The sequence below is a fragment of the Stegodyphus dumicola genome, chromosome 8, assembly GCF_044657685.1.
Source record: "Stegodyphus dumicola isolate Sdum_Otavi_A_Nest chromosome 8, ASM4465768v1".
Lineage (NCBI taxonomy): Eukaryota > Metazoa > Arthropoda > Arachnida > Araneae > Eresidae > Stegodyphus > Stegodyphus dumicola.
The window spans coordinates 186,730,661-186,751,283 of NC_140775.1; the positions used below are offsets into that span (position 1 = coordinate 186,730,661).

Sequence of the window (20,623 nt, forward strand, 5' to 3'; positions counted from 1 at the left end):
CTGAAAAAGTGATATAACTTTTATTGTTTATGTTAATCATTACATCATGTTAATCATGTGGCAAGCATATAATTTTTTTTTTTTTTTTTTTTTTTTTTGCCTGCTTATTTTTTAGTACTATCTTCTAACTAAAGAGTTAAAATGTACTTGTTTTGTTTTTGATACTAGCTTTTTAACCAAAGGGTTAAAAGATACCAAATGTTTGAACAGAATTTCAAATTTTAATTCATAAAGCTAACTATAAAAGAACGTACACTGTTGTCATTGCTCACATTGATGTCACTGAGTTTGTTAATCAAAAATTCTTTAAAGTTTCACAAAATATGAAATACACAATAAAAAACATTCAAAATTTAGACTTCCAGGTGTTCATATTCGGGTGGATGATTACGTTATTCACAATTTGATAGCTCTAAGTACCGTTGTTTTTTCACAAAATATGCATACATTCATGCAAATTCTTCATTATTTAATTTCTCTAAAAATTATACAGAGCGATAACATTTGTTGGTAACAATTTGAAAAGTGATTCAGACTTTTGTAGTGATTCAACGCAAAATCCCGTTTTGAGAATAATAGCCCTTCTTGGGTAACGATCCTTTGGGCTAAAAACCAATTTTGTGATTAAATTTTATCAAATAAAATTCTTGACACACATGTCTCTCAACAATAAAAATTTGCATACTTTAAATCTGCTTGAAAATGAATGACTTCCATAATTTTAGTCAACAAATATTCTTTTCTTCTTTTACCACTATAAATTAAATTTAATTGTATGTAGTAAGACTATATGCAAATTTACTTAGACCTTTGGAAAATATTATTACAGTGTTTTGTAAAAGAAGACGTCAAATTATAAAAATAAATTGTTTCCTCGTTGTTCGTACGAATATGCACTTTTATTTTCAAATAGTTTTTTTTTCCCTTAGCTGCAGAGATAAATAGTTTGCTCTCATAATCCGAAAAATTAATTTTATCTGAAGATGCATTTTTCTCATATTTCGTAACAATGATTGGCAATAAGCCATCATTAATAACGTTTCTTTGATAGCAGAAAAGAAGAGGCACCAAGCTTTCCATTCTAAACGATCTAGCCTCTTTATTCTTTAAAGTTAACATACATTTAAATTTTCCTTTATATCAGATATGCATTCTTATATTTAATGCATCCAGTAACAAAGGCAGAATTGTTGACTTAAAAATATACGGTATTTACTAGCTCATTTTTCTTTTTCAACTAATTTTTTAATCTGAAAATCGAGAAGGGAAAATTATGCGAGTAATTTAATTTGCGAAGAAATCGTTTGGCAGAAAGAACGTAGTAGTAGTCATGGATAAACTCCTGGTAATTCATACAATATTATTTCTTTAAAAGAAACCTACATTTCAAATTACTAGGCAAATGCTTTTAAATAATATTGTTTTTTCAGCTTTTTTAAGTTCTAAATCTTGGTTTTTTATTTTATTTATTTTTACTACAAATTTATTTAAAGACTGCATTTGATTTCTGCATTAGTGAATTTCCCTTGTTACCAATGATTTAACTTAGACATTAGAAATAATACATACCTTTATCGGATATTCTTTTGGAGTCTTCTTTCCATGTAGAAATAATAACTGGCAGTTGTTCCCTTTACGATTAATAAATGTTTCTTATTTTGCACTTACAAATTTTAATACCACGCATTTCACATCTTCGAATATGGAACGGAAATAGTTTTCTTCGTAAAGCGCAAAAATATATCCTTGAATCCACAGCTTGTTTACGTGCGACATTTTGAAGGAAGAAGAATTTAAAAGTAGCAGACGATGTTTCTCATTTCAAATAATAAACTGCTACCAGAAATTTTTATTCTAAAACATTTACTTTAATTCGTTATCAAAATCATTTTTAAAATGTGTAAATTCTAAATGTTTCATTGCAGATTAACTCTTATTTTATTAAAACGAATGATAGTATAAGTTAGACTCAATATATATTTTATAAACTTATAATAAAACAAAAGATCATACGATTTTTTCAATGTTTTGCGCCTTGCGTCTGCAGCTTTTTCAGCCATTCGAAACTCTTTATAAGATAGTTATTGAAAAAAAAATACATGCTTATATGGCAACTAAAATGCAAGTTTTAAAAAATGCTTTTTAAAGTAAGAAAATTTAAAAAGTAAGAAAATTAAGAAAGAAAGAAAAGTAAAAAGGCAAAGGTTAAGTTTGTTGGTTAAGTTAGGTTAGCTTATTTGAATATAGCAAAGCCACGAGGGATATCTACCTAACAGGAACGATGCCTTCGTGGAAGAAAGTCGAAGAGGGATGCCTTAGTCTTTCTGAAAGATACTGGCTCATATTCACGTTGCGCATGGGGAAAACCACAAAAACCAACCATGCAACAAAATTCTTTGCCTGGCTTCAAATCCAAACCAGGTCGAATTACTAGCATTCAGCGGTTTAACTCGATCACTAGAAGTGCCCTTATATATTTGACAACGCAATTGAATTAGTAAATCTCGTCAAAAGCCAGATTTTTAATTTCCGATTTTTTTATTATCTTGTAGAGACATTAGGTTTTTTAAAGTAGGAGACGTCAAAAATGAGCAATGTTCTCGCCGGGACTCGAACCACTAACCTTTCGAATACGCGCCAAGTGCGCTGAACACTGCCCCAGGAAGTCATGCAGAAGGAGAAAGAAATACTTCATATGCTCCTCTTTTTAAAGGGTGACTGGGGATTAGGGAAACCAATCGCCAAATCCTGGTTGTGGAGAATTATCATCCACCACTTTTTTTTTAGTTCAGGCGCCATTGTAGAGACATTAGGTTATTTTTTGAAAGCAAGATAGACGAAAAATGAGCAATGTACTCGCCGGAACTCTAACCACGGACCTCCCGAATACGCGCCGAGCGTGCTGACTACTGCACCACGAAGGCATGCTAAGAAGGCGGGAGAAATACCTTCTAATCTAGTTCATATTTTGTAAAACTTTAACGAATTTTTGATTAAAAACTCAATGATTTCAAATCCAGCAGGGGCAATACTCCGTAGAATAAAAGTTTTATTTTCAGCTCGCGAAACTCTCTATCGGAAATTCTAAAGATATGCTCTTTTTAAATATTTTTAGCTCAAATGATCTCGAACCGTGTATCCGTGTGTTAATGAAAAAACGCCCTTTTGTGCATAATATAAAATTTGAAAGCTTTCAGATTTTTTTTTACAGTGAAAATTAAAGTTTCTACCAAAAACAAGCTATTTGGCCAACGGGCATGAAGGCCAAATGTCTCGTGCACAAAATTGAAAGTTAACTTTTGGTCCCGCTGCTCAGAAGGACACTGAAGTTGGTGCAACAGCTGACTTAATTCACTATTAAGATTTTCAATTGTAAACAAATGTCAGCCTTATTTGGCCAAGCGCTACTTAAACCTTTAAATGGTTGAAAATTCTAAAACTATTCAATGCAGATTAACTAAAGGCATGAAAATCTCAACCAAAACTTCGGAAAAACATAATTCAACCACTTTTACACAAAATGTGCACAATTTGCCAACATATGAGAACAAAAATACTGAGCTAACTTAACTGGATAACAGGGTGGTAATATATATAAAAGTTTGGTGCAACCGATTGCAACGAAAAAAGGAGGTTTACAACTACATGTTACAGAAGTTCCATATGCAAAATTTCAACGTTCTACGGCTACTCGTTTTTGAGTTTTGCGAGATACATACGTACAGACGTCACGACAAAAAAATCTCTTGTGACTCTACTCTAAATCGATTTTGCAATCCGTTTGGAAAAAAGAGTTCTTTATTCTTTCCGTACGTACATATGTCACTTAAAAAATCATTCAAATGGATTCGAGAGCCATCCGTTGAAATATGATACCCGAAATGTTTCGCGATTACAATACTACCTTTATTTCGTACAAGGAAGCAAAACGTGAGTCGAGGAATTCAAGTACCAACTCTACATCTATAGAAATATTATAGATTTTACTGTTCACTGTTACTGTAACTGCAACTGACGTAAAAATACATAAATAGTTAGCTAAAAGACAGAAATGGTTACATAAAATATGCTTTACCATTTCTTCTTCACTGTGTCTTTTTCCACCCACCCCCAGTACCTGAAATATTCATGAACTGAAAATTTATCTTTTTCCCATTCTCTTCATCCACAGTCAGCAAAATAAATTGGCGATTCCACATTCCCACTCGCATAAATATATCCTAAAAAACTGAATTACATTACAAGTGAAAACAAGCCGAACTTGTTTTTTTTTTCCTTTGCAATTCAGCTTAAAGAGCAGGAGAATATCTCCTCTAACAACCAAATATATTTCCGCTGCATGAAATATTTAAAAACGAAGAATTGTGTGTCGAACAGCTCGTTCCACGTAAAACTATTGGTGATAACAATGTAGTTGAAATATTCCTAAAAAGCCATCTTTTATTTTGAACAGATTTCACTGTCAGCTTCCTCGAGATAAAACGTTTTCTTATTCCCGAAGCTTTAGGAAGAATAGACGATGAGGGTTGGGGAAGACAGATGACAGGGAGTGACACGAATTCCAAAATGCCTTATGTCTGATTTCAAGATTCAAAATGATGTTCGATTTGAGGTCAGGAGAAAATGCAAGAGGTAGGTTTAAAAAATTTTCAGATAAAAATTACGTTTATTGGACCGGAAGATATCACGGCGATGCACACGTTTTGAATATTTGTATGAAAAACGGGAGAGTTGCATGAATCGTTTGTGCTTTTATTCAATAAACGCATTACAAAGCTTTTTGGAAGAAAGTTTATGCCATGAAGCAATTTATTCCTATTGAAACGTAATGTTTACGTATCTAAAGCAATGCTAAGGAAGCATTCTATTAAATTGCGCCCTTTTTCCGTTAAATGTATTATATAAGTTTTCCTTCTTTTATGGAAGAACAGCGCTGTTGTAAAATCTCTTTTTTCGAAATGGCATAAAGGAAAAACATCAGTTACAATAAATTTATATCGCTAAATTGTTTAAGCCTTTTTCAAACTTCAAAAATGCATATCAAATCGTCTGCGTAATGCATAAAATATAAAATAATACTAAAAAAGTGGTATGAAAGATACACAATTTTTCTCTGAAATGATAAAACACTTACCAAATTTGAAAAGTTGGTGCAGGTAATTTTCTGAAGAAAATTGGTGATGTTCTAAAACCTTTTTGACAACAATTATGTTGAAAACAACTGTATTGGTATGGAAAATAAAACAACACAAGTTAAAGACAGCCAACGAGCAAAGTTAGGTGCATGTATCTTTTTGTGAACAATTGGCGCACTTTGTTCTGTAACGGAAAAAAAGATCCCAAATTACAGGGTTAGCACAAATGATTCATTCGTTTTAAAAAGGCTATATTTTCAAACGTATTTTACGTACACACATGAAAGATATACGAAAAGAATAAAAAACTCACCAAGTTTATACATCCTGTACAAATATTCAGTATGTGACCCTTTGGTGGCACGACACACGTCCAGGCGTCCAGCATTGTTGTCCAGATGGCCATTCTGTCAATTGGCTCGGATGTTCCGGATACCGCAAAAACCGGGTGGAAGATTTTGCGCCAGCAACTGCATTTCAAGCCGTACCATGTATAGCTCCTGCAACAGTTAAAGACGGAGGATTACGCCGGTGGACTAGATTTTTGTGACAGCATTGGAGGACGATGAAGATTTCGCCACCAAGATGATATTCAGCGATGAAGCAATATTCCAGTTATCCGAGAAACTTAGTGAAATAGTGAAAAAAAACCTTTATGAGTTTGTGGTTATTTTCATATACCTTTCATGTGTGTACGTAAAATACTTTTGAAAATATAGCCTTTTTAAAAATGAAACATTTGTGGTAACCCTGTAATTTAAGTCATCAAAAGTGTCTCTGCGTATATCCTAGATTTGGGTCAGAAACGTCTGCTCGGGTTACTTTTATTCCTTGGAAAAAAGAAATGGCACCAAAAATATTTCCAAGACAATATATTTTAATTCATCATATCCTGTCACAGAAACGTGGTCCATTTATCCAAACTGCTTTTTTTTAACAAGCTGTGATGCACTTGCCCTACAGATACGAACCTACACAACGAACCGATGCTACAGAAAGCATTCATCATACATTTCAGTGCCTGAAAATTGCTTTTAACGAAAATAATTAAATTATTCCTCTTTTCATTTCTAATCAATAGTTTAGCTCGGAGTCCATTAAATAAACATTTTCAGGGGTGTTTACTGATAATTACAGCAATTATTTTATCCGTTTTAAACCAAATTCTTTGCAAGTGAAAAGCGAAGATATTTTATTTTTCCTGAAATAATGTCCCATTATCGATTATACACCCGTTTTACTCTTTGTTTAAATTCAAATGATGTTTCCAAATTTTATGCCTCAAAGTTTGTTATTATTTATCGATAGAAGAGTTACGTTTATTGGTTTTCAAACAGGAATTTGTCTCTACCGTGGCATCACAGCTTGTAATAAAATTTTTGCAGCTGTTTTTGAAGAATTACATGGTAGCAAACAAAATATATTTATCTCCTATTCTATTGGTGCAATACCATCTGGTCGTTGTTTGTGCGAATATTGACATGTTGCAAATGATTCATCAGAACCTGAAAGAAAAGAAATAACAATTAAATTTCGTTTTAAAAATCTACTTGTTATACGTCACCATTCATTAAATGAAACACGTAATAAGATTTATGTATTCATTGTTTTATGTGTACCTTTTCAATTCAAATAACTGCCAAAGTAGCTGAAAATTAACATTTATGAACTTCGTTTTTTCCGCAATAATATTCATATTGTTAAGATTATAGTATTTACTCCTTATCAGTAAATATCATAAATAAAATGTGGCATGGTGTAAAAAAATTCCATGGTTCAAAGCTAAGACAGCAGCTCTAGAATCACAAATGTAGATTGTAATCCAATAGATCCGAGGTATAGGGTGGGCCAAATAAGACCTACCAATATCAAACACAAGTAACGGTTTTATTTTTTTATATAATTATGTTTTCTTTTTTCTAGGTTATAATTGAATTCTTGGAAATTTAGTATGGAACCATACAGTGCAAAACAACGCGTTTTATTCTTGTCAAAGATCAATTGTTATGATGCAGCGTAAATATCGGCAATATTTTAATTCAAGTCTACTGTTTGGTGCGGTGTTATGCCCAATAGAATTATCGGCTCACATTTCTTCCAGAATGAGGATGGAACACCGGAAACGATTTCCGGAACTTCTTACAGAACAATGATTGAAAACGTTTTGCTGCCAATGGCGAAGCAGAATCCTTTTTTTATGGGGATATTTAACCAGTTAACTGTGGCCCCCTCGTTTAAGAGTGCGCACCGTTTTGTGTCGCCAGAATCGAGCCATGACTGTATATTCGTCCATCACAGAGTAAATTGCGCTTGTAAGATATTGGATGAAAAATATGGGTTTATTTTAGAAAATTGAAAATTTTAGTACTAATATTTACTTATTTGGTTAACATAAGCATATATATTACATACATATTAAACTAAAAACGCAATCAATTAAATTAAATATTATACATATAAAAGTAAGAATTTAAATTCCTGCTGTGGAGTGATATTCAGCGAAACAGGGTACTATACACAATTTGTTATTATTTTTCTTTTCTCTGTTTCTATTACTTTGTCATTATGTACAGTACTTGCTAAATAAACCTCCCTCTTATCTTTCCATTTCATTATACGCATGACGAGTATACTCGTCAATATACAAAATTGTGCCGCTCCTCCATGACGAGTATACTCGTCAATCACAGTTAATTGGTTAAAAGACAAAGTGTATGTTAATAAACCAGAGACTATTAGACAGCTGATGCAGAAAATTCGAGACGAAATACTGAGCATTCAACCAGAAACATTACGTGATGTAATGGAAAACGCGTTAAAAAGAGCCAATCTCTGTATCGAGAAAAATGGTGGACATTTATCTGATGTTATATTTCATAAATAAATTCCATAAATATATTTAATATATAAAAAAAACCTAATCAAAATTAATTATTATTACAAGAATTATCCGTGTCTAATATTAGTAGGTCCTTTTTGGCCCACCGTATAAATAGTTGCACAGAACAGACACAACAACATTTTATTTACACAAAACAGAATATATTTATATAATTTCCACCGCTAGAAATGAAAAAATCACAGTAAATATTTCAAATTTCAAGAATCAAGCATATTTCTACGTTCAAGCAGGGATAAATAGTCTCTTCAGTCCTGCGTTCAAGTATCAAGAGAATTCTAAACATCAAGTTTTTTTTTCACGCATTTTTCGGCGCGCGACGAGAGCGCCATCTATCCATTAAAAGCAGAACCGCATGATTATTCATACCATTACGTATACCATAAAAAAATCTAAACAAAATAAATTATTATTACAAGAGTTATCCGTGTTTAATATTAGTAGCTCCTTTTTGGCCCACCGTATAAATAGTTGCACAGAACAGACACAACAACATTTTATTTACACAAAACAGAATATATTTATATAATTTCCACCGCTAGAAGTGAAAAAATCACAGTAAATATTTCAAATTTCAAGAATCAAGCATATTTCTACGTTCAAGTATCAAGAGAATTCTAAACATCACGTTTTTTTTAAACACACTTTTTGGCGCTCGACGAGAGCGCCATCTATCCATTAAAAGCAGAACCGCATGATTATTCATACCATTACGTATACCATAAAAAAAAACTAAACAAAATAAATTATTATTACAAGAGTTATCCGTGTTTAATATTAGCAGGTCCTTTTTGGCCCACCCTATAAATAGTTGCCCAGAACAAACACAACAATTTATTTACACAAAACAGAATATATTTATATAATTTCCACTGCTAGAAGTGAAAGGAAAATCACAGTAAATATTTCAAATTTCAAGAATCAAGCATATTTCTACGTTCAAGTATCAAGAGAATTCTAAACATCAAGTTATTTTTTTCACACATTTTCGGCGGGCGACGAGAGCGCCATCTATCCATTAAAGGCAGAACCACATGATTATTCATACCATTACGTATACCATATACTATATAATGTTCAGATGACCATCTAAACAAAACCATCTAAACAAAAATTGGAAATCTTTAGTACCACCACTACATTTTACAACGATTGTTTTTCGATTTCTCAATAGAAATATTAAAAAATATATATTTTGCCATTTTCCCAAACTGTTGACTATTTGTATTAAATATTGTTAACGATGTTTATTTAAGCTCACGCCAAATCCGCCAAATCACGCCAAATAGCGCCGGATTTGGCGTCCATAAGATTCGAAGCTGAGTAAGCGTTTGTAAGTACAAGTTGTTCGTTCTAAGTTTCGTATTCTGTCTTGTGCCGTAATGTGTGTCTCTGCCGCTTACCTTTTTCCCTGGTTCTACGTAACAAATATGCACACATAAAAAATATTAGATTAAAAATATGGTTACTATTTTAATTAATAAAATTTAAGTTATAATATTTTAATTCTAAAATTTAGTGTGAAATTTGGGCCTGTTTAAGAGAGATCAGTTTTTTATATATATATATATATATATATATATATGTCTTGTCATATTTCACCTAGCTTTAACCGTAAATTAGGATCCACTTTTAATTTTTTTTTAATATATTATGGAAGAACATTCTTGTTCACACAAATAGGTTGAGCAAAAAGGCAATAAAAATTTAATAGCTTTATTTGAAATACCTCTAAATTCTTTTTTTTAGCTCAGTCTGAAGTTAACAAGTGTGTTATTTTTTAAATCTTCAGTTCGATCACAGAAATTTTCTATCAATTATTTTTTTTCCTTCACGAGATTTTTTAATTTAAAAGTTAAAAACACTTTTTTTTTTTTTTTTTTTTTCTGCGTACCATCTATTTTTCTCTTGAGTACCACTAGTGGTACACGTACCACCAGTTGAGAATCGCTGGTCTACACCATACATTCATATCATTAATTGCATCAAATATCCTGCACTGATTGGTACAGTGCTTAGCCCCGCTGGCTGCCTGTGGATCCGGGATCAAAAGCTGGAGATCGCTTACAAGTTTGTAAGTGTATAATGTCTGTGCAGCATGGAAGCAGCTAAAATACTGGCGGGCGGAATGTCCTCTCAAGAGGTTCGGCGGTATAGGAAGAGGAGGGGGCGATTCTTAGGTGTATATATTACTGTCATCTCGGATTCTCGGATGCATATATTAGCGTATTAGGATCCGTCCGCTGAGGTGCTCTTCATTCAAAAATTCGAATGGAGCATCTCCGTCCTCACCAGTGTAAATTTTGTTATTTACACTCGTGAGTGAAGAGAGTTTTATGATGAGATGGATAAAGGACCAACGGATATTTATTAACCGCCACCGACGAATCTATGAAGTTGCAAGTGTCGGGCCATTTGAAACTGAAGAGTCATTAGATTTTTTTTTTTTTTGATGCAGGAGATATGAAAAATGAGCCTTTTCGAGATTCGAACCACGGACCTCTCGAATAAGAGCCGAGCGTGCTGACTACTACACCACGAAGGCATGCCATGAAGGCTGTAGAAATACCTTATATATTCCCCCTTTTAAAGGGTGACTGGGGATTAGGGAAACCAATCGCCAAATCCTGGTGATGGAGAACCATCATTTACCACCCTTTTAGTTCGGGTGCCAATGTAGAGTCATTAGGTTATTTCGAAGCAGGAGACATGAAAAATGAGCAACGCCCTCGCCAGGACTCGAATTACGGACCTCTCGATACGCGTCGAGCGTGCTGACCACTACACCACGAAGGCATGCTAAGGAGACGGGTGAAGTACCTTGTAAAACAACACTAATGTTTCCAGAACTAGATTGGTTTGTAAATGTAAATTTAAAGAAAAAACTGTAATATAATGCTTTTTAGATTTCTCATGACTGTTTCATTTTTTGTAGATATCCCTTCTATAGTAATGTTAATATACACCGTATTTTACTACTAATTTACTTACCGCTTGAAATCAGGGATGGTGGATACATGTGTATAGCATTTAAAATGAGACGGCTTTAATGATAAACAAAGCACATGGAAAGCACACATAAAAATACACCAATATTATATATTATGTATTTTAATGAACTGATCAATTTCAGTAACATTCTTTTTACTTACACAAATTGATTTTCTGCTTCTGCATATATTTTTTATTGCTACCATAAATCAGAATTTCCTAAATCATGTGCTCAAAATGCTAGGAGGGGGGCAGGAATACGCGAAGAGGAGAAATCTGCGAATAAATATAGTATATAATTGATCGCGAAATTTTTCATGACAATTTTAGTGTGAATTCCAGGTTGCGAATGTTATCGAAATTTCGCCTACGGGCGCGGTGCTTTACGCACCACTGATTTACGCACAAAAATGCACAACCGCGCACTGCTAATGGCACTATTTGAAAGAATGGTAAAAACTCTTTAGTAGTTAATACTATAATTAAAGTGACGATTCCTAGATTCTTTATGATATGAACGAAATATAATGCTGTTAAGTGAACCTAGCGCCAGAGTGTCGCTATGGTAAACAAATGTAGCGAATTTTAAAGAGTTCATTTATTCTACTCTGGTTTATGCGCTTTCGAAGATGTAGATTTAATTCAGTCTAATAAGTTTAAACGAAATGCAAGAATAAATGCATATAATTTAATATTCCGTAAAAGGAAATCATATGGTGTACACATCAATTTTTTTTTTTTTTTTTTTTTTTTTTTTTTTTTTTTTTTTTATTAAATTTACTTGATTCCTTCTTACAGAATTCGAAATTTAGGTTCATTCCAAATCAAATTCGCCCATTGTTTATGATTTACTTTTAAAATTTGTATTTCTAATTAATTTTTATAAATTTTCGAAAAAGAATTTAAATTATATCCTATAAAATCTTTACCATTATCTTAAAGTAGATGCATACCTGCATAAAAATTAGAGTTTTTTTTTTATTTCAAATTTTCTAAGATATACATAAATTTACATATTGGCGTGTTTTAAAACTTGGCATATTTTTTATAAGCGATAATAAAGCAAAATGCGGTTCACGCACTTTGTTAAAATGATTTGAAATTCTAAAAATATGCTCTTTTAAATATTTTGCGATATTGGCGTTGAGCTGAATTTTGTGGTTTAAGTGCGAAGAACATGATGTTTAATAAATAACGGTAACACACAAAACGTTAAATAATTCAACCTTTGGACGTAATTCAAAATCTGAATCCTTTCAGATTTTTTAGATTTTTGTTAAATTTTTTATCTTTGGTTTGATTTATTTGATTACGGCAAAGACGCTAAGGCTAACTGTCTAAAGGAAGGGAAGCCTTCCTGCTTCAAACGGAAACAGGTTCGCATTCACTTTACATATGAGAAAAGTTTTTAAAAAAATCTGATGTGTACACCACATGACTTCCTTGTACGGAATATTAAATTATACGCATTTTCTCTTGCATTTCATTTAAACTTACTGGATTGAATTAAACCTACTTCGCCGACAGCGCATAAACCACAATAGAATAAATGCATTCTTTAAAATTCACTCTGTTTGTTTACCATAGAGACACTCTGGCGCTAGGTTCACTTAACAGTATTGTATTTCGTTCATATTATAACTCAGAATGCACAAAATTTATATCCTTTAAAGAATTATCTAATCGTTGCCACGTGTTCTATTCAAATACTATAATAAAGCTAGAACGATGTATAAAAGAAATTAAGCAAACGAAACAAAAAAGAAACCGTTTTTACAGCCGATTGAGTATTTCTCTTTCCATTAATTCAGTTTTCACTTAGCGACAAGGCAAAAATACATAAAAACTCAAAATATCTGTATTAAAAATTACGTAGTAAATCTTAAACGCTTATTTCCTCGAAAAAATTCCAGAAAGGATTAAGCATGATTTAAATAATAAATTAAGACGTTATCTTTGTTGTTGCGAAGCTAAGTTTCTCTAGATTGGCAACAAATCCGCTACTCAGATGTTTCAAATGTGAACAAGAGCAATGGCCGCCATCAAATTAGGCTTAGCGGCACTTAAACAATTTTAAAATTGTTGATAATTCTAAAAATATTGCAAACAGATTTACTAAAGGCATAAAAACCTTAACTGTAAGATAAGAACAACATAATTCAATCATTTTTAAACCAAAAAATGTACAATTGACAACATATAAGAGTAAAGAACCTGAGATCACTGAGCCGGGTAACAGAGTGGATATATATATATGAATATATTTATATACGTTTGGCGCGGCCGACTGTAACCAAAATACGAGGTGCACATCTACATGTTATAGCAGTCCTATATACAAAATTTCAACGTTCTGAGGCTACTCGTTTTAGAGTTATGCGAGATACGTACGTGCATACGTTCGTACAGACGCCACGAAAAATTCTCTTCAGAATTCATTTTAAAGTAGTTTTGTAATTTTTTTGGAGGAAAAGAGTGTTTTATTCTGTCCTTACATACAGATGTCACGGAAATACATCGTTAAATTGCATTTGAAAGAGGTCAAAATGGGATATTTTCGTTGAAATATGCTGCCTGAAACTTTACAATACTTCCTTTTTACTTCGTACAAGGAAGTAAAAAAGGTGTGGGTTCGAATGTGAGCTTTCATTTTTTCCCACGCCGTGTACCAATAAGAAAAACAATAAAGGGGAATATAAACGTGCAGAAACCAATAAAAACCCTTAAAACTTTACGGGTAAACATTTTTACGATTTTTACGGGCATTTTTTGCCTAGGAAGACATTTGAAATTAAAAACATCTTCCCAGTGTCATTAGAACTCAGTTTTCTGTATGATGATTGAGTAAAATGTAATTAATTAGGACTGCATAAGAGAATATTATTTCTAAATTCAAACAATAGCACTGAAAAAAATGGACATTAATATGAAAGAATAAGACAGTATATTAACTTTTTGGCGTAAGGGATCTCTTTCAATTTAGCAGAACGTGCATTAAAGCTAAAAATGAACATTGATTCCTGGCCTGAAAAAGGGAGTCTTTTTCCCCGGAAATGAGAAATAATATTAATTGTGCTAAAGAAACACCGGAAGTAATCATTCTCAATCATTATTGCTCTGCCCTCACACACACCCAACTTTCCTCTCCTTGCCCCTTTCATTATGTTTTCCAAGCTAGGATAACTCCGGAAATTTGTCGTCACCTTTGTTTCAGAATTATTGATTTTTCTGTGTGGCCTTTTAAAAAAAAAGATCATTGTGTGAGGTTAGCCAAAAACCTATTCATCTCCAAAAGAAACATTGCGTGTTTCGTGGTTACAGTTATTCACCGTCGTTTGAGCTTGAATAAGTGCCAGAGAACATCACGTATGGCCTTTTACGTACACCTGTGATTTGTTTTTAAACAAGATTAAATGGCGTATGCAAGAGTGTTTTAAAAATATCAAATAAATAGCAGTGGAGCAATTCAGTTTCATGAGATATTTTTTGTTTTCGAAATAAATTGCCTTGTACAGTTAAATTGTCTAAAAATTAAACTGCTTAATACAATTAATGACATCGCTTTTAATCAAACTGAAGCTATATCCATAAGATATTGCGGGGGGGGGGGGGGGGGAAACAAGTAGGAAATGTTGCAGTTTAATCTTATAAAAACATTCTTGTCTTTGAAAACATGGGTACTTATGTATTAACGCCACCGCAGCTGCAGATTTGGCGGTTTTTAAGTGCCATGACTTAAGTGCCTTAAATTTAAATTTCGCCAAATAGACTTTGTTGGCGACAGCATACAGTACAAAGATAAAAAATGTTAACAAATGTTAGTTCTAAGAATTTTTTATTTTGAAGGCCTAAACATTTTAATATGGTTTAAAACTTTGTAAAAAGCCAATAAATAAAGGCAATAAATTTGTAAAAAGACATTAATTTAAGAATTTACTATGCTTTCATGGTTCAACAACCTGATTTGCCGTTTCGTATCACGTGACGCCAAGTGATCTTATCTCACGTAAACTACGCTACAAAAATCTAATTCTCTCAATCATTATTTACATTCATTTCAAGTTAAATCTTAAATTAAATCTTATGGAATACAAGTTTAAATGCAAGAATTATTTCAATTCGTACGAAACGCTTACTCAGAAATTATGTAAAACCGCAGTGCTTTACTTCGCTAATGCATTCTCATTAGATTCGATGAATTTAAACCTTGATTTTGCCTTTTCTATATTTTTGCCTTCGAGTGAGTGGTGTGATTGCATCCTAATTAATTACCACGAATTCTCTTAGGGCATAAAATTTAACTAGTAAAAATTATATGTAATTGTATGCCAATATTGAAAGAAACAATCAATCTGGTAAGAAATGGCTGCGAATTGTTTTGAAAATGAAGGGTAAAAGATTACCAGCGAAGATATTCCGTTTGGTATCGGTTGTACCATTATTGGCGACTTTATCGTTTGCGCCGGCAAAACGGAAAAGTACCTTAAAATCAAAGTAGTCAATCGAATTTCGGTGGAAAATGGGCCGATACAGAGTTTAACATAGATTCAAAACAGTCTCTATTTTCTTTGACCTGATGCTGTCGCCATATGAACTCTGCTAAATAAGATTCTAAATTATCCCTCGCTGTCCCCCTATGTCTCTTGTTCCTCCATTTAGCACTGACCCACATTCTCTCAACTGTTTGTGTATGAACTCTTGTATCAGGATCAATAAAATTGTATTTATGATTAACTTTAACATGTACTATTCTATTTGTTTGTCTTTTCTAAGTCCCACTTGCTGATCACACTGTCTTAAATTACATTTCCAAAACGTACGTTTACCAAAATAAAGTTTCATATCATGCGAATTGGTACATTTTCGCTTTTTTTTGGTAAAATATTTCGCTCCTGAAAAAATAAATTTACATCTTCTTCTGTGTTTGGCGAATCCCAAATCCATTTTCGTAGAACTACAAAATGGCGTCAAAAATCAGCAAACAACAAGGCAAAAAGTGCGTGTGTGTGATTATGGCAATGCCTCGAGGGCTATCTGCCTAAAGGAAGGGATGCCTTCGTGGAGGACTTTCTAAGGGAAACTGGCTCGTATACACGTTACACATGGGGAAAACCACGAAAACGCCCATGCAGCCAACTCGTTCGCAGGATTCGAACCTCGGACCGAACTACCAGTGTTCAGGGACTTTACCGCTCGGCCGCTGGTGGGCGCAAGGCAAAAAGGAATCCAAAAGATAACTGCGTGCGAACAACAGGATTATTGCTCTTTATTGGCGCATCAGCGCAACTTCTGCTTGCTGTGGCGTTAATACGTAAGTACCAAAATATGTTGCACAAATAAATTATCTTACACTATTAAATTCTTTTGAAACAAGACAAAGCAGTAAGTGTAGGGAAAAAATAAGAAAAACTTCAATTTAAATATATGCAGCCTTTTTTGCTTTCTTTAAAAATCTTCAGAAACTATTAAACGCTTATGCATTTTTGCGCTCATACTTTTACCATCTGTTTTCCCTCATGTAAAACTGATAAATACTATAAATTACAGAAAAACCTCTCTAAGAAGACCACCCACGGTTGCAGATAATTTTGGTCTCCCGTTGAGGTCTTCCTATTAGACACATGAGAAACAAATATCGAAGTTTATATGTGGTTTACTGTAGCTCTGATTAAAATGTTTGGTACTTACGTATTATCCCGTCGACCATTGGCGAAAATTTCGGCACCGGTCGCCTGTTTCCAATCACTCCTCCGGCAGAGTAAGAGGTCATCCATAATTGGCGCTAAATCGCGCTACTTGGCAGGTAGAAAGTAGGAACTTTTTATTTTTCAGTTCTTATGGTAATTTTCAGCAATAACGGTGTTGAACTCTTTCTAAAATAGGCTAATTCTCATTTATATTGCCGTCATATATTTTATCAGTTTCAAGGACATTTTTCAGGAATGATAAAAAATCGAATTCTTCCAGATTGACTTACTCCTTAAAATTTTAGGTTGAATATAAGTATTTGATCAGAATCAGGATTACGATTTTTAAGCAAAGTACTACACCAGGGTTATCGTCTAAGGCAGAGATTCTCAACCGGACGTACGCAAGAGATAAATAAGTGGTACGGAAAAAAAAAAAAAAGAAGCAAATATTTTTAACTATTAAATTCAAAAATTAAACCCCCAAAATCAAGATTCAGTTTTTTTTCTCCTCTAACTCTCCTAAATTTATGCGACCTGAGCTTTGTTCAAGAGTGGTGGTGGTAGTAGTACTTTGTCGTGGCGGTATTAAAGGATTTCAATTTTTGTTTAGATGGTGCGCGTTAGTCAAAAGGTTGAGAACCGCTGGTCTAAGGGGAAGAATTCCTAGAGGACTTACAGAGGAACACTGCTCAAATTTACACTGCACAAAAAAAATGGGACAGTTCTTTGGGCCCCTTCTACTGGACCGATTGACGAAATTTAAATTGCGTTTTTCATGTCTCGAAATCGCGACATAGGATATATATTAGATATATATATATAGCATTGTTCTATATATGCGTTCTATATATTTATATATATATATATAGGTATTTTGACAAAAAAACAAACTTTTTCTGAAATGGCATGCCCTTTTTACTTCCTTGTACGAAGTAAAAAAGAAGTATTTCAATCGCGAAAAGTTTCAGGCAGCATATTTCAACGAAAATATCCATTTTGACCGCTATCGAATGCAATTTAACGATGTTTTTGCGTAATATCTGTACGTAAGGACAAACGAAATATGTAAATCATGCAACAGATGCCCCTAATGAAAATATGTACATTATGTATTATGGGAACTGAGCATATTTCCGCACAGCGCTTCTGCTTTACGCACACCTTACTATGTCTCATATGTTTCTTCTGTGTGTAATATTTGCGTTTATGTGCTCTACGTGTTTCCATGTGTATTCTATGTGTCATGATATGTATTCTCGTGTGTGTTTTTATGTCTTTATGTTACGTAATTACGAGTGTGTTTTTATGCTTTTATGTTTAATTTTGTATATCTATGTGTTTCAGCTTATATGAGTGTTTTAGTGTTTTAATGCTATTCTTTATATTCTTTTTTAAGTTACTTTGTGTTATTAACAACGTCCTATGTAAAACCTACACGACATCTAGCCCCTGTATGGCCATGTAAACTCCCGGTGCAGCCTCACGGGGCTCCAGCGAGTTGCTACTTCGAGATAGTGGAAGATGTGGGACATATGCCTGTTTACCTATGTTATACGCCAGGCGACCCCGTCCTCCGTCACCTGGCACCTGTACGTAAGGACAGAATAAAAGACTCTTTTTCTCCAAAAAAATTATAAAACTGCCAAAAAAATTATAAAACTGCTAAAATGAATTCTGAAGAGAATTTTTCGTGGCGTCTGTACGAACGTATGTACGTATCTCGCATAACTCGAAAACGAGCAGCCTCAGAACGCAGAAATTTTGTATATAAGACTACTATAACATGTAGATGTGCACCTCGTATTTGGGTTGCAATCGGCCGCACCAAATATATATATAAATATATTTATATATATATATCCACTCTGTTACCCGGATCAGTGATCTCAGTTTCTTAACTCTTATATGTTTGTAAATTGTACATTTTTTGCTTTAAAAATGATTGAATTATGTTGTTCTTATCTTCCGGTTAAGGTTCTTGTGCATTTAGTAAATCTGTATGCAATATTTTTAGAATTATCAACAATTTTAAAGTTGTTTAAGTGCCACTAAGCCTAATAATGTTTTTGATGGCGGCCATTGCTTGTTTACATTTGAAACAGCAGGATAGTGGATTTGTTGCCAATCTAGAAAAACATAGCTTCGCAAGAACAAAGATAACGCCTTTATTTATTATTGCGAATTAAATCATGCTTATCCTTTCTGGAATTTCTTCGAAGAAATAAGCGTTTAAGATTTACTTCGTAATTTTTAGTACAGATATTTTGAGTTTTTATGTATTTTTGAGTTGTCGCGAAGTGAGAACTGAATTAATTGAATGAGAAATACTCAATCGTCTGTGGAAAACTGTTTCTTTTTTGTTTCGTTTGCTTAATTTCTTTTATACATCATTCTAGCGTTATTATAGTATTCGAATAGAACATGTGGGAAAGATAAGATAATTATTTAAAGGATATAAATTTTGTACATTCTGAGTTATAATATGAACGAAATATAATACTGTTAAGTGAACCTAGTGCTAGAGTGTTGCTATAATAAACAAATAAAGTAAATTTTAAAGAGTGCATTTATTCTATTGGGGTTTATGCGATGTCGGCGAAGTAGATTTAATTCAATCCAATAAGTTTGAATGAAATGCAAGAAAAAAGTGCGTATAATTTAATATTCCGTACAATGAAGTCATGTGGTGTTGTAAGGATCTTAAGTTTTACTAACGTTTATTTTATTTTAAATCTTTACTATCACTTCTTATTTTCTACTTCCGGCCAAAATTAAAAACTTTAACTTATTTATGCAAATTTGTCTTGCGAACGCCAAGTACTTAAGTTGTGGCTTTTTGCCAAGCCAGAGAGAGGAAGGAGTTAGTAGAAGCAGGCCGCTAGCCTTAGCAGTTTTACTCGGTTGCTGGTTGCCTTCAAGGCCAGAGGGTTCATCCTCTTGGTAATTTTAAACGTATCGTAGTGTTAACAGTTCTCTGTACTACATAAGGCCTTTCTGTTAATATACGGCCAATCTTCAAGTAGCCACTTGTTTATTAATCCAAAGTTAAGTCTAGTTAGAGTTTAGTTAATATTTTTATATTCTTACGTTCAGACCACAAGTGGTTGGTCTCTGTATTCCGAAGTCCGGAAATCATTGTAAAGAGAGAAAAATAAAGGGTTTCGTATACCCTTCCTGTGTATCTTGTCTACTTCCCACATTTATTGAACATAGCTTTAGTAAGCTCCCTGTTCCGAGTCAGGTCATTGAATGTTCCCCAAGCAAGTAAGCAGGAACACAGAACCTGATAGTGTACAGATCAGATTTTTTTTCTTTTTTCAGATTTCGATTCTACGACTCATTTTATGCCTCAATGCAATTCAATAAAATTATTCAAATATTTATCTTGGCGCATTTCTTTCAGTTCGCGCCAAGAACAATTCACTTGGCGAACTTCTTAATAAATGGCAACCTATTTTCCTTTCCTTTTTACATTGTGCAAGAGCGGAGAAGAGTCACATTGTTCCTACTTTCAAATAATTTTAACAAAGTGCTAAACCACATTTGATGTTATTATCGCTTTCAACAAACATGCCAAATTTCAAAACGCGCCAATATATAAATTATCGTATATCTTCGGAAATTTTAAATAAAAAACTCTAATTTTTTGCAGGTATACTTACAAGTACACTAGTTTTAAAATGATGGTAAAAATTGTATCGATTATAATTCAAAATATTTTTTATCAAAATTATTGAAAAATACAAATTTGAGAAATAAATCGTAAAAAAATTGGCGAAATTTATTCGGAATGAACCTAAATTTCGAAATGTGAAAGGAAGAATTAAATAAGTTTAATAAAAAAAAAAGAGGGATTAATAAATATATACCGAATTCTGTTAACACTCAGGAGCTAGAATTTTGAGAGC

At 33.1% G+C, this 20,623-nt stretch overlaps 1 protein-coding gene across 1 annotated transcript in view; it reads right to left on the reverse strand.

The window, feature by feature from the left end:
* LOC118189363 (uncharacterized) overlaps positions 1–5,730 on the reverse strand; it is a 121,626-nt gene extending 115,896 nt beyond the window's left edge. The window contains exon 1 of the mRNA XM_085822819.1: positions 5,449–5,730. Within this exon, the coding sequence (XP_085678945.1) occupies positions 5,449–5,541 (93 nt within the window). The 5' untranslated portion in view covers positions 5,542–5,730. The remainder of the gene's footprint in view (positions 1–5,448) is intronic.
* Between the last annotated feature and the right edge of the window lie 14,893 nt (positions 5,731–20,623).